At 59.6% G+C, this 14,374-nt stretch overlaps 4 protein-coding genes across 4 annotated transcripts; 1 reads left to right on the forward strand and 3 right to left on the reverse strand.

Moving 5' to 3' along the window:
* Positions 1-496: 496 nt before the first annotated feature.
* PLICBS_005180 (uncharacterized protein) lies at positions 497-3,714 on the reverse strand (the record flags this gene model as incomplete). The annotated part of the gene is made up of 4 exons (XM_018318826.2): positions 497-2,048; positions 2,101-3,018; positions 3,066-3,335; positions 3,392-3,714. 4 exons carry the CDS (start codon positions 3,712-3,714, stop codon positions 497-499), a joined length of 3,063 nt encoding a protein of 1,020 aa, XP_018181300.2.
* Positions 3,715-4,817: 1,103 nt separating this feature from the next.
* On the reverse strand, positions 4,818-6,969 carry PLICBS_005181 (branchpoint-bridging protein; the record flags this gene model as incomplete). The annotated part of the gene is made up of 4 exons (XM_018318827.2): positions 4,818-5,444; positions 5,513-5,827; positions 5,876-6,099; positions 6,357-6,969. 4 exons carry the CDS (start codon positions 6,967-6,969, stop codon positions 4,818-4,820), a joined length of 1,779 nt encoding a protein of 592 aa, XP_018181301.2.
* A 462-nt stretch (positions 6,970-7,431) lies between these two features.
* PLICBS_005182 (uncharacterized protein) lies at positions 7,432-11,356 on the reverse strand (the record flags this gene model as incomplete). The annotated part of the gene is made up of 5 exons (XM_065600669.1): positions 7,432-8,799; positions 8,834-9,163; positions 9,684-10,618; positions 10,687-10,697; positions 10,752-11,356. 5 exons carry the CDS (start codon positions 11,354-11,356, stop codon positions 7,432-7,434), a joined length of 3,249 nt encoding a protein of 1,082 aa, XP_065456741.1.
* A 1,063-nt stretch (positions 11,357-12,419) lies between these two features.
* Positions 12,420-14,333, forward strand: PLICBS_005183 (uncharacterized protein; the record flags this gene model as incomplete). The annotated part of the gene is made up of 2 exons (XM_018318831.2): positions 12,420-13,252; positions 13,328-14,333. The coding sequence occupies 2 exons, from the start codon at positions 12,420-12,422 to the stop codon at positions 14,331-14,333; spliced, it is 1,839 nt and encodes a 612-aa protein (XP_018181305.2).
* Between the last annotated feature and the right edge of the window lie 41 nt (positions 14,334-14,374).

The raw sequence follows: 14,374 nt of genomic DNA on the forward strand, positions 1-14,374 counted from the left end.
CGGTCCACGGCGGCACAGCTCTATCCCCCCTCCAGCCACGAGCGATGTAAATGCCATTGTCCTGTCGTTCTCTACACGTATACGTGTCGAGCAACATGATTGACCCTGCCGTCAATTGTGACCGCGCATCCGCCGCTGTGGCCACCGTTCACCTGATCCGTCAGCCCTGCGAAACTGCACTGACGTGATCGCAATGCGCAACCATTCCTGGCCAGTGATGAGCTGCTGACGAGTGTAGACGTGAGTTGCGTGGACATCATCGGAAATTTCTTCAATGACTTGGATAATATGGATGCTGTTACACGATGCTAGCCATGGTTCTACTCGTTACATCACTGTTCGTCAACGCCAGAACGGCGCGTACAGTCCAATCGACACGTTCCTCCACAGGTTCTCGTAGGGGCATTCAGGCTACACGCTCATTTGAAGGTCGTCGGACCGACGCGTGAAAGGCGCACTGCTGTACGCCTTCGTCGCTAAAATGAACCCGCAACGCTCACGCCGGCACCTGGTAGGTCTTCTTGACCAGCACAAGACCCATGGTCCTCTTGGTTACAGTGGCCCAGTTCGGCATGTACTGCTTCAGTTCGTGCAGCGCAGGGATGTTGGTCACCCGGTTGGCGTCGTCCCAGGCACACTTGACAGTCACCTCTAACGGCTTCTCGCGCAGCTTGAGTTCCCCGCCCTCGTTTCTGGACATGCCGCCTTCATCGACGGGCCTTTGGGCCGGCACGTCCACGGAGTGACCGCTGCTGCCCAGCTGCAATGTCACATTCCACGTGCCTTGCCACGTCCGCCGCCAAAGCTGCAGACTCTTGAGTCCGTCTTTAGGCATCTGACCGAAGCGTTCGTCTCCGGACCCGCCGCCCTCAACTGAAAAGCCAAAGATGGGCTCGGACAGGTCCACATAACACAGCCGCGTGTTCAGGGCCTCGATGTGGAGGCTAGCGGACAACCCGTCCGCGGATTTGGTGACAGACGCGGACACGAGTTTGTCCAACTCCTTGCCGTCTGCGGGATTCGGCGGCAGAGACGACGCATCGTACTTACACTCCATGAGGTTCTCGGCAACTGACCTTTGGCAGTTGACTTCTTTCCCCGAGGCCGCTGGCAAAGACGCAATGACAGGGCGGACAAACTCTTCCAATCCAATAAGCGATACCGTGTTGGATCCGTTGTCCAGATCCACGGTCTGCTGGAATCGAAGCTTGAAGCGATTGTTCGTCGAGAATGGGAACGCAACCATGTTGTAGATGAGAGTACCGGTGAAGACCAAGAGTAGGAAAAGGGGGATTTGGTGGGTGACACGATGTATAAACGGCGAGAGGGGAATCACCAGCAGGATACTCAGGATGCCAATCCCCATGAGAGGGGTCAGCAGACTACTCCCGTCAGGTCCCGTCATTTGCATTGCCGTCGTCTGGACGAGACCGAGATTTCCGAGGATGATGACATGTACCGGGGCGAGAAGAAGTAGCTGCAGGAACCACGTCCATGCTGGGAGACGGCCTGACCATGACTGCTCAGATTCGTAAGGCGGATGGCTGGGCACGGACGGTGCGACTGGTTCCGCCGTTACGGGCCTACGGTAGGTGCTGGCGAATGTCGTCGTCGTCGTGTTAGAGCCATAACCTTGTTCCCCAGCCCTTAGAGGTGTCGTCTCCGTTGCGTTGGCACCGTCGTCTCCATCTTCTGGCTGCTGATCGCGAATCGTCTCATCCGCGCTATGGGTGGCACTTTGCGCGGTATGGTCTCGTTCAGCATCTTGCAGTTGTTGAGCAAATTCTTGCTTTCCAGGCAGCGCTAGTTGCTCCAACAGAGATATCAGAAGGCATGAGAATACTGCTGTATGAAGGAAGGCCGCGAAGTAGAGGGCGCCGATGCCCATGCGATCCTCCGCTACAGCCGCAATGACCTGGATGGCCCAGGTCAAGACGAATAGCCAGATGAGAACGAAGCCACGGTGGAGCGCGCTGGGCCGCACGAAGCTGGACCCTCGCATGATCAACCAAAACGCAAAGTAGAACAGCGACATTGTCATTGCCCAGCTGGAGCAGGTTAGCAAAGCACTTCCGCCTAAGGTTGTCGGGGGTACCTTACACCGCATAACCGCTGCTGGCGATTATCAGTGGGTTGAACTTGGCGACCAAATATACTGAGCCGACTGTCAGGCCAGTGGCGAAGACTAAGGCGAGAGGAAAGCGGAAGAAGCCCCTCCAGCCGCCGAGCGAGACCGTGCCATCGCCAGTCTCGGAGTCCGTCTTGAGATCCCTCGCGAAGAAGTAGTACTTGTCGTTTCGTATCAGGATGTAGGTCACGACCAGGAGCACCAGAGGTGTGGCGACAAGAAGCGTCAGAGACCACGCAAACAGCCCTCTAAGCGGGAATGCGGCCCAGGCGTCGCCGAAAAAGTCAAACCACACGCCAGCAGTAGGCCTGCCGTTCTGGGCAAGATCCTTTCTTCCATCAGAGCGAGGGCCGTTGAATTCGGTGCTTGTCGTCTCAGACAGAACCTTTGTGGATGCCAGGGCCGCCGAGAGCATGTGCCAAACGCTACGTACGGACGTGTGTCGAGCGTCGTCTTCCTCTGTGTGGTAGCGTGCCCGTGGCTCGTAGAATGCAATATCGAGGCCGCGCTGGCCGAAAATGCCGGCAAACACCTGGTAATCAGTCCCGCTCTTGATAACGCCTCGCTCAAAAGCGTTTGCGGCGACGACAGAGCCAAATGGATGCGGGCTTTGGCCGTAGGCCCTTGCCACTTGAAGATCGGTAGTGCGAAATAGCATGGCGCGTCCACCCGCGCCAGCTCCTTCAAGGTTGACAAAGGTGTGGCAGAAACTGAGCAACGGGCTGTAGCCAAAGGCGTTGGCGCCAAGGAGCCCGTCCTCCTCGGCGTTGTTGAAGAGCAGCACGATGCCATTCTTCGGCTGGCGACCCTCGGCGCTAAAGTAACTCAAGAGCTGCAGCAACGTCACACAGGACATGCCATCGTCGGTAGCTCCGTAGCCCGTGGAGACCCTGGGAAGCAATCAGCGGGTATATCACATGCGCTGCACGCGACGTACGAGTCGAAATGGCAGTTGACAAGAACACCGCCAGAGTGGCGCGATGCCTTGATGCCCTCCTCGGTGAGCCACCAATCGCCCTCGGGGTCCTCCTTGCCATGGATGTAGACGTATACATTATTCCCTTCGAAGTACTGGCCGACCACCGAGAATCTGCCCCCATATGTATACGTCACGTTGGAAACGCGGTCGTCGAAGATGGTAGCACCGGGCGGTTTGCCTGCGCGCTCCGTCGCCTTGCCAACGTCCCTTTCTGCGGCAGATTCAAGACTGCTATTCGTAAGCTGGTGTACTCTCCAGCGTCCCGCGGATGCAAGTGCACGAACCCATATCTCCATGTGACCCCGCCCGATGTATCCACCGCGTAGTCCAGCCCATTGCGCTCCAGGACGCTTTTCGAGCGGGCGATGATGAAGTCGCGAACGTGGTCGTTCTCGTGGCTATTGTACGGATGATATGTTTTCGTGATGGTCTGCAGGTCAGACCAAGCTTCGGTGAGGTTTAGACCTCGTTCAAGTGTTGTGTCACTGGGCGCAGGAGGGACCGTCTCGTGGACATAGAGAAGAGGAATGATCACGGCGAGGTAGACGACAGTGGTCCAGAACGTAACCGGACCAGGCCGAAACGCGAACGGATTTCGAACTGCCATGGTGGGGGAGTGAGTGGCCAACAAAGGATATGCAGCGACGCTGACCGGCAATTCGTGGCACCGTACGCACGCGCAAGAGGCGGCGCAAACTTGGCGGTGACGATCTAACTGTGCGGCGGCAGATTCAGCAATTCATGCTGCGTGACACTCCTCGAAAGGACTGCAGAGCAGCTTGAGAGACCTGGGGGGGTGGGGGTTTTGCTTGACACCTGCGTAGCGGCGCGCCAAAGACTTGGGAGGATGGTGGAGAGAAGCTCGCGAGGGAGCTGTGATCAAGGTGGAGAAGCTGGGGAGGAGGTCAGTGACGGAATGCGGGTCGGCTGTGGGACCTGCTCGCTGATGAGACTGGCTCCCAGCTGACATGTTCCGCCGTTCATGCAGCTTGTCGGCAGCCACGCGCGCGAGCGGCTAAAGAAAAACGTTCCACAGGCCATAGCGAACCATCGCGTCGCCCATCAGTTCATATGAGGCAGCCCTGGAGGTGGCTGCGCAACACGCAGTGCATAAGTTATTAAGTAGCCCCCATGTCCGCTTTTGATGTCGCCCACGGACTTAGCACGGCACGACATACCTATCTGATACAGCGCCGCCTACATGTCACGACTGACACCATGATGAGGTCGGCTTCCCGCTCGTACTAGTACAATTTCCTACCGTCTGCAGCTATCTACGGACTGTGTCAAAAGCAAAGCAACATTTCCACAAACTCCGAACCTCGCGGGCGGTACAGGCTGCTGCCGGTAAGTGCAGTACTAGAAATTTCCTGCTCCCACGCTCGGTTCACGAATAATTTGTCAGTAATAAACCAGACCCTGCGCGATTAGTCCATGCTCCGCATCCGAGGTCGCAATACGTAGATGGGCTGAACGTCGTCCGTCGGCCAGACCGAGAAACGAGCCGTGTACGTTCGCCCATCGGTCGTGGTCTCAAGATAATCGAGAAAGACGCCACCGCCCTCTCTCTCCTTCTGTCCCGCAGACAGACCATATGAGCGGCCGAGATCCAAACTGCCCTGCACATTTACGGTGAGTAAAATGCCACAACCACTTCCATTCACCGTGTCAGCGGTTAGTTGTAGGAGACCGTGGTACCTCAGGTTCACACTAAGCGCCAGGGGGAGGAGGGGGCGGCTGGTTGCTGGGTGGAGGCGGAGGAGGCGCCTCGCCAGATGGAGGTGGAGGCGGAGGCACGCCGCCTGGGGGAGGAGGCGGTGCGTTCGAATATTGGTTGATGAGGTTGTTGACACTTCCGAGGCTGGGGGGTGCTGCTGGGAGGCCGGGAGGCGGCCCTGGGGGAGCGCCCATGCCAGGAGCACCAGGTCCTGCACCGTTCATACCAGGGGCGCTACCATAGGCACCACCATATCCGCCATAGCCCGAGTAGCCGCCAGGCGCGCCTGGGGGCGGGGGAGGAGGCTGGTGCCAAGGCGCAGCGCCTCCTGGTGCACTTGCTCCTGGAGCAGAGCCGTAGCCCTGGCCATAGTAGCTGTCCGACTGAGCCTCGTGACCGCGGTTTCTGTCCCGGGCCCAAGGTGCGGCACCGCCGCCGCCAGAACCACTCGAAGGACCGTCGCGCGAATCTTGGTTGCGGGGACGCCAAGGGGCAGCACCGCCACCGCCCTGCGAGCGCTGCCAAGGTTTGACATCTCCGTTCTCGTGGCCACCACCGGGTCCAGCCTCGATCTGGGCTGGAGCGGCGCTGGGGCCGCCACCGAGCTCTTGCATAAGTTGCTTCAGCAAAGTTAGCCATTGCCACGGTTTAACGGCGCGATGATGAAAAGACGAAATTGCGGACTTACCTCCATCTCCCGGTCGACAGCGTCGCCGCCACCAATCCTTCCAGCGGGACGGCCATTGCCCACATCGTTGCGCCAACCGCTGCCGCGCTGACGATCGGGACAGTCCCTAGCAAAATGCCCCGCGTTGCCGCACACTCGGCAGATGACGCTAGCAGTGAAGTTCTGCCTCTCGGGGCAGTCATACTTCCTATGACCAATCTTACCGCAGTTCTGGCAGGCCTGGTTTTCGTCGTCTCGAAGGGTGCCGTTGAGCGCAGCAAGTTCACGGAGCTGGTTTCGCTTGAGGTCGTTCTGACCCTCTGGAACTGACGCGGCCTTAAGACTAGTTAGCATATGGTCATTCCACGGACCACCAAGACGTACCGTTTCGATAACATTGTGAATCAGCTGCTTGGCCTTGTTGATCTTATCCTCAGTATCCGCCATGATGAGGCAGTGGAGGTCTTCCTCCTGGTTGCTGGAGTGGGCGGCATCGGATCGTCCCTTGCCTTCTTTGACCGAGCCCTTGCCGCGGATGGCGATCTTGGCGCCGGATTCTGCCTCCATCTTCTTCAGGGTGTTGCCGCGCGGACCGATGAGTAAGCCGACTTGAATCTGAGTGTTAGTATCTGAAGTATTCTGTTACGGGGCATGGCGGCGGTTGAGCAGCGTTCAGCAGCCTGAGCAAGTGGCGTGACCACAGACGAGGTCGGACGGACCGGCCCTGATCATGCGACTGCCCACCCGATCAAACGACGGTGTGAGAAACAAGAGGGGGCGGGAGGGGTTAGAGTAACGGTGGTTATGGCAGACGCAACGGAAAGGAATAAGGAACAAAAGAAATCGACGGGGTTAGCAATCATACTGAAGTTAATCTCCGGGTAGTCATTAACTGGCACGTAGACCTTCTCCTGCGTCTTGGTCGGTCGGCGATAATCCTGAGGCGGGTGGTAGTTGGGAATGGTCTTCATGGCGCGCTCGACAAGTTTGTGGCGTTCGTCCTCGAGTCTCTTGCGGTATCGGTATTCGCGGGTGTTAACTCGGCGGCCGTGGTTATCGTACTGCGGAGGAGGAGACGGCGATCTGGAGACCTTGTCAGCGGACGAGTAGCAGAGGACGCGACGGGGGATGGAACTATACCGATCACCGTCTGCCGGGACGACGTCGTCGATGCGAAGCTTCTGGCTGATCTCTTCGATACGCAAGTGGAGCGTGTACGCCTCCAGCTGCTCGCTCGTCATGTTCGCCTTGATGGCTGTAGGCAGCCCCATGAGACCAGCAGCCTTGTTCTCGGAAGCATCGCCCCAACGATTACGCTTCTTGCGACGGCGCGGTCCATCATCGAGGCGAGGCTCAGGATCGCGGCCGCGCTTCAGGTCGCGGTCAGGGCCATCCAGCTCGGGCTCTCCGCCGAAGCGGCGCGTCTTGCCCAACGGGATGTTGTTGGAGCCGGTGATGCCCTGGTTTCTCCACGACATCGTGGCGGAAATTTTCGCTCGTGCGAAACTGACGCACTCCGTATGTCGATAGGCAGGATCTTCGAGATGGGAAGCGACGGGCGCGTCGCTGTTGTGATGTCGCGAATGCAAAGTGTGCACCTGTTGAACAGGCGTGTGTGGCGTTGTGGCCTTGGTCAAGTTTCTGAGGTGTGCCGCAGATGGAACAAGAATCATCCGAGAAGATGTGGGGCGGGCGGTGGCCTTTCACGTATTAGTCATCTGCCCTTCTCCGCCTTGCCGCCAGCTGCCGACATCTGGCGACAGCTGGGCGCCATTTTAGATGTGCCAAATGCTTCCACAGGGTTCTCTGTTTCGTATAACCGGACTTTTTTGTTGCACGGCTGCAGGAGCTGTGCGGCCCGCCGAATGAAATCGAGGCGGCTCAGCAAGGAAGCCATCCACTCACGTTGTCCTGTTTCTCTGGCAGGCCGAGGGCCCCTACTACAAGCGATATCTGAACCCTCTCATGCTCCAATCAGTGACGTCTTGGTAGTCCTCGGGCCGAAGTTGGGCTTCGGTCACCGCCTGTGCAACACCTTTTCCGTCGACAGCCATTGGCACCGTCCCGTCCGCAAGGATGCCGGCTACCCCGGCGCTGCCCTCGAATCCCTCATCCCTTGCTCTCTTCGCGTTAAGCCTTTGGAGGTAGGATCTCAGCACAAATGTTAGGATGACCACGAGCGAGTAGCAGACCATGATGGCGCCGAAGGCCGTCGCGTATGTGGGGTCTTCTTCCTTGCGAAACAGCAGAGGCCCGGCAATGTTACCAGCGCAGTAGGCAACGAAAAGCATGGCCGTGATGGTCATCTTCTTGGTAACGCCACGATAGTTGGACGAAACCATAGCCATAACTAGCGGCAAGGATGCCGGTCCGGTTGATAGGAGAAAGTAGGCAAAAAGCTGGACGCCGTGCGGAACCCGGTCGCGGCAGAAGATGACGGCGGCACCAATCACGCAGGGGATAACAGCAACGATGACGAGTAAGCAGTTGAGGGTGCGGAAGCGCCCTGCCAGATATCCAGTGCCGTATATTGCCGTGGCACTGATGAGGGAGTACGGGAGATTGATCAGTGTCGACTGAAGGTTAGTAAAGCCGAAAGACTGTATGACAATGTTGGAGAAGTTCTGTGTACTGCCGTTGGGGATCTGGGTGAGCAAGGTTATTGGGAATATGAGCCACGTCTTGGGGTCGATGAGGCACTCGATGACTTGATTCAGCTGCCAGCGAGCGTTCTCGGAAGTGCCCATGCCCGCTACAACGACACGCCTGGCCGCCAGCCGTCTCTCCCTTGGAGTGAGGAACCGCGCCTTGGAGATGGTGTCTGGAAGCAGAATGAACATGGGCACGGCCCAAAGCAGTGTCGTGATTCCAAGGATGATGTACATCCAACGCCAGGGTCTGATGTCACCGCCGACGTGGCCAACGGCAAACGCGAGAAGGCTGGAAACGATGCCGCCGATTGCATTGCCCGCGAACCAGATCCCTACGCGACTGGGAATCTCGTCACGCGTGTACCAAGTTGATGTGAGGTACATGAAGGCTGGGCTGATGGTGGCTTCGGCGACGCCCAGCAGGAAGCGAAGAGCCACGAGGCCGCCAAAGCTGCTGCAAGCGGCGGTGAGACCGACCACTGTGCCCCAAAGGAGCGTATTGGCTGCTAGATACTTGGCCGTGGGGAGGCGCGCGATGAGGACGCTGGTGGGATACGTCCACATGAGGTAGCCAAAGTAGAAGGAGCTGCCGACCCAGCTGTACTGCTGACCTTGAAGGTGCTGTGCGATCCTGGTGATGAGCCTCTGGCCATGGACCTGAAATGCGGTACAGCATAAAAACGGTGCTTACATTGTCTTCGCGAAGGCCAAAGACGGCGGCGCTGGACAGAACCACCTTGTCCATGAAGTTGAGCATGTACGTGACGAAGAGCAGCGGGATGATCGTTCGGTCAATTTTCTTGAGGACGAGGCGCGCCGCGTCGGCATCTGAGCCAGAGCAGGTGTCGGCGCGGGTCGTTTCGGATGAAGATCCCATGCCGGTGTGAGCAAGAAGCGGCTCGGCGGCAGGGTCAGTCGCGGCGTCCTCGTCGCTGCCGTCGTCGGCCAAGACGAGCCCGAGAGAGGGAACCTTCATGGGCAGCGATCCAATGACCCGCCCACGAATGCTCAAGTCGAGGTGCTGCCGTTATCCAAGATATCGTTCGCAGACGCATGGCTTGCGGCACTGCTTCGCTACGCCTGCCAGGATAGAGCGCAGCAGTGTGTTGAATTGCCGTGTGGAATTGTCACTCAAAGATTCGGGGTCGTGAAAGCGCGAGGCGGGATAGCACTCGCTGGCCCCCGTCCCAGGCACCCGGTCAGACTCGAGCGCCAGCTGACGAGATGTGGGGCAGATGCCAGGCAAGAAACAACAGTTCAGCGCCCTGTCTAGCGGTTGCTACAGAGGGGCAACTCGTGCTGCATATTATTACTGACGTACGGCCATGCGCAACATGATTGTGTCCCTAGCTCATCGTGCGGCTTGCCTCGCAGCCTCGCGTTCAACGTTGAGTCCCAGAGCCGGTTCCTGCTGCTCTTTGCGTAAGTGGTGACCTCGGATGAGAAGACCCGTGAGCATGGCCACGGCAGACACTACAGTGTACTGCGGCCCGTTAGCATTTTTAAGAGAGAGGCATGTTCACTACCGGACGGCAGCTCACCATGATCCACATCGACCTCATTGACTCATAGTACGCCGTCCTTGCAGCGAGTCGCTGCATCGGCGGTAGCGCCCTGACCAACTCAACATTTGCGGACGCGCTCGCCCCATCGAACCGCGCCGCAAGTTCATCGCCCAGTTTTCCCACTAGTATCGCCCTCTTAGCGTTCATCTCGTTCTGGAAAACGACGCCGCCGATTACGACGGATATGGCTGTCGAGATGGTCCTCGTGAATCCCATGGTGGTCGTGGCGGCGGCCACGTCACGGGATGGCACAACTGCTTGGACGGCGAGCAGCGGGCCCTCAAAGTTCATGCCCGCACCAACGCCGCCAACGATCTGAAAGGTCACGAGCCGAACCCAATTCTTGTCCAAACCTACATCGATGAGCAGGCCGACGCCGAGCGTCATGGCAACCGTGCCGCAGTATACGGCGGGCATGTACTTCCCAGTCTTTTGGATGAACACGCCCGTCAAGGCCGCCGAGAGACTAGACGACAGTATAAACGGCAGCAGGTACACGCCGGATGTTAGTGGGCCGGCCAGAAGGACCGACTGGAAGTACATGGGCAAGTAGTATGCCACGCCGAGGAATACAAACGAATGGAAGAAGCAAAGCCCGTAAGCCGCTGCCGAAGACGCCGTGCGGAAGAGATGGACGGGCATGACGGGATACACGGCGAGCTTCCACTCGTTGAGCACAAAGAGACCGCCCGTGAGGAAGCCGAGTACGATCAGGCACACCACAGTGGCCGAGTGCCACGGTTCGTACACGCCGCCGAGATACAGGCCGAGCAGGAGCATCAGTGAGCCTCCCACAACCAGGAGACTGCCCGTCCAGTCGATAGCCGCGAGGCCCGCTCGCAGTGGAGTTCTCGGAGAAGACAGCTTGAGAGTAAATAAGAGGAGGAGAAACACCGCACCAGTTATCGGTACTGCGATGGAAAGTCAGTCTGGGTCATGAGAGCTTATCTGATGCAGAACTTGCGATTGATCCAGAAACACCATCTCCAGCTGCCAGGCTCCAGTCAGCGGATGTCCCATCACCATGAAATCGCACCAACTCACGTTAGTCTGCTCGTGAACACTCCTCCCATCACCGGCCCCACGCCACTAGCAATGGCCCAGACAACAGAAGTGAGGCCGTAGTACAAGCCACGGTCCCTGGGCGGGAACATGTCCGCGATGCAAACATTGACCATGGTCGTGAGGCCCGCAGCGCCAAGACCCTGGACAGCCCTGCCCGCGACAAAGGGCCCGAGGCCAGAATCGACCACGGCGCATACAAGGCTGCCTGCGAAGAACACGGCACAGGCAGCGAGGATTACCGGCCGGCGGCCCCAGATGTCTGACAAGCCGCCCCAGGTGGGCGTGCTTGCGGTGTGGGCAAGGATGAAGCCGGTGCCGACCCAGGTGTAGCCCGAGGTGGAGGCGAAGTGGCCGGCGATGGATGGCAGAGCGGTGGTGATAATTGTGACGTCCAGGGCGGACACGAAGACGCACGCGCAAAGGCAGGCCATGATCGTCGCAGTCTGGGCGCTGGAGAGCTTGCGAGACTGAGGTGGGTCGGCAGACATACCCCCAGGACCGCGGCTCATGGACCGAAGAGATACATGCTCAACGATGCCATTGCGGACATCGACGGTAGATGTTTGGCTGATTGTGCGCGACATGGCGGTAGGATGGGATGCGGTCCAGGGTGGCGGGCGGACGTGTTCGGGCTGAATGATCAACGGGACAATGTCGCGACCATCATCAAATGCTGCAGGAACTCGGGGGGCTCTGCGCGCTTTATATATGTCTGACCGTGTCCGCCGGCCTCGACTACAGGGGCCGCATCCTCGTTATGCTCCTTCTATGTCAAGGACGAGGCGGTTCCGAGTCGGGTTGAGCTCCCGTCTCGGGCCCCCGGCCTTCGGGGCGGGAAAGTGGGCTTTGCGCGGCCGGGCCCCACCCCAGACTCCCCACAGTGGATTTGCGGGAGCTGAACGGGGTGAGGCCATGCCCCAGATTCCGCGTTCCCACCTCCTCCCTCTTTTTCCGCCGCCTTGGTTCCTTGGCCTGTTTGATGCGAGCAGGTACCATACATAATAGAGAGAGCCGCTTCACCACAAGACACTGCGCCGTGGAAGGCACAGGCAGGAAGTCGTCCCCGCAATGCAGCCCGATGCGCCATCGTAGAGACACGAGGCATCTCCATCGTCTAGTATGGAGTGAGTACATATCTGGTAGATAAAGTATTCATGTCCGCGGGGACACTCCCGCCATCATCTGTCTGCGCCCCTCCTCACACGACATCGCCCACACGAGGCTTCCTTTTCTGTTACTCGCTGCACGACCTCGTGTACACCCCAGCCATCGGCAGCGAGCACAAAAGAAGCGCCCGACCAGGTGCAGGACACGCCCCGGTCCGCTGCAAGCACAGCCCACAGAGAGCTGCCATTCGCCATCTTGGGCCGCCACAGGCACCATCGGGGCTCAGCAGGCACCGCTCAGCAGCGAATCGCGACCCGCAGCTGGGTTCCTGCAGCAAAGCCACGGCGTGCTGGGGCGCGGGGCCGACACGATCAGGTCGCCACCAGCGGCGGGCGGGTTGGATGTGTTGCAACACTCCAGGAATGTCATGTGCGCACTTGCCCGCGCAGCCGTTTTTATCTCGTCGCATGTCCCCAGCTGGCTCGGTCCTTGAAGTTCCTCACGATCATACCCAGTCACACATGGACTCGATGACGCACCATGGACTTTCTCTTTGGGCGCAGGACCGAAAAGAGTCGGCTCACGCTCAAGCGGCCATCGTTGAAAGACCCCCCTAACATCTACTACACTTCTGCTCAGCCGCCCGCTCTACCCAACCGCCCCGCAACATCCGCGGGCAACATCGCCGCCTTTCACCCTCACCCTCACATACCCGGCAACGGCCCGTATGCGAACCCTATTGCCGCGTACACCCAGCAACAACTCCCTTCTGGAGGCCCGGGCCCCTGGTTAGGCAACGGGTACGATCCGTCGGCATGGGCGGTAGCAGCCGTAACACCAGTTCCATCCCAGCAGCAATGGCCCGTTGGTGCAAACCGGGACTACTACAACCACGACACGACTGCATATCCTGGGCCCTACCAAGCGAATCATGGCAGTGTGCAGAATCTGTCTGCTCACCCTCACCCTGGCGGCTGGGCGTCGTCCATGGTCCATCTCCCTGTCCAGCACCAGCTCGCCGCTCAGTGGGGCGATATGGGCAACCGCTTCGGTGACTTGATGACGCTCATCGACTGCGAGCGATATGCCGGCGACGAGACGGACTTGTTCCTCTTGCAGCAACCGCAGCCTCCACGTAGTTCTGATGCGGCGACGTCTGACCGGCCCGGGTCAGGTCGTGCCTCCTCCGACGATCATGTGCGAGGGTTCAATGGCCGTGGTGGGAGAGCGAGAAAGGGCCCGTCCGACAGTGATAGTAGCCGTCGTCTCAACGCGTCCGACGTTACAGCCGCTGTCATATCAGGCACCTACTTCTCCAAGGTCGATCTCTACGCCAACTCACGTCTCCCCCTAGACCTCCCGCCATTTGTCGTGTAAGTGCCACCCTCGACATCCTCATCTACGCAGACGACACCCTCTGAAAGCTGACCTTTGCGACTACCACGCAGATACATGCCAACCTGGCCGCTCCTCTGCCTCGCCGCGCGCCACTCCCAGCGCGTCTACTCCAAACCCCGCGGGCCGGAGCGGCTCACCCACGTCTCCGCCGACTGGCTCTCCGGGACCAAGGCCATGACTGTCAGCTCTGTCCCCGCGGACCACGCCGGCGCCATCGTCCTCGCCATCCGTGGCTCCGCCTCCTTCGCCGACTGGGCCGTCAACCTGCGCGTCGAGCCTGCGCTGCCCACAGGCTTCCTCGACGACGATTGCGGCAACGCCTGCCACGCCGGCTTCCTCTCGGCCGCGCGCAGCATGGTCCGCCCCGTGGCGCGCCGACTGCGTCGTCTCCTCGAGGAGGACCCCCGCCGCGCTTCCTACAGCCTCGTTCTCACGGGACACTCGGCCGGCGGGGCCGTCGCCGCGCTCCTGTACATGCACATGCTGGCCAGCTCCGCCGGCGCGCGAAGCGAGCTCACCTCCCTGGCCGGCGCGTTTAAGCGCGTCCATTGCATCACGTTTGGCGCCCCGCCGGTCGCCCTACTGCCGCTGCGCAAGCCCGACCGCGCCGACCTACGCAAGAGCCTGTTCCTGGGCTTCATCAACGAGGGGGATCCCGTCGCGCGCGCTGACAAGGAGTACGTCAAGAGTCTCCTCGAGCTGCTCGCTCGACCTCCACCAAGCCTTGCGGCGTCGAAGCGAGACCAGCGGGGCTCTAGGGATAAGCGAGGCAGCAGGGTCAAGGTCGGATCGTCAGCTCCCGTGTGGTCCGTGCCTCCTGTGACTCTCTGCAATGCAGGGCGCCTCGTCGTGCTCCGCAGCGGCGACCCGCGCAGCCCGCCAACAGATCGCAAGACGGTCAAGGAGCGACTCGCTGAGGGCGTCGCAGCCGCGACGTGCACGCCTGAGCATCTTGGCCGCGTCATCTGGGGAGATCCGGTTTGCCACCTCATGAGCCTGTATGCAGCGCGGATCGAAGTCCTGGCCGTCGGTGCCGTGACGGCCAAGCGACGATGATGGGTAGTGGCCCCTAATGTGGGCTTATTTTGGGGTGGTAT

This window comes from Purpureocillium lilacinum, assembly GCF_023168085.1.
Source record: "Purpureocillium lilacinum CBS 284.36 DNA, scaffold_4, whole genome shotgun sequence".
NCBI classification, from domain to species: Eukaryota; Fungi; Ascomycota; class Sordariomycetes; order Hypocreales; family Ophiocordycipitaceae; genus Purpureocillium; species Purpureocillium lilacinum.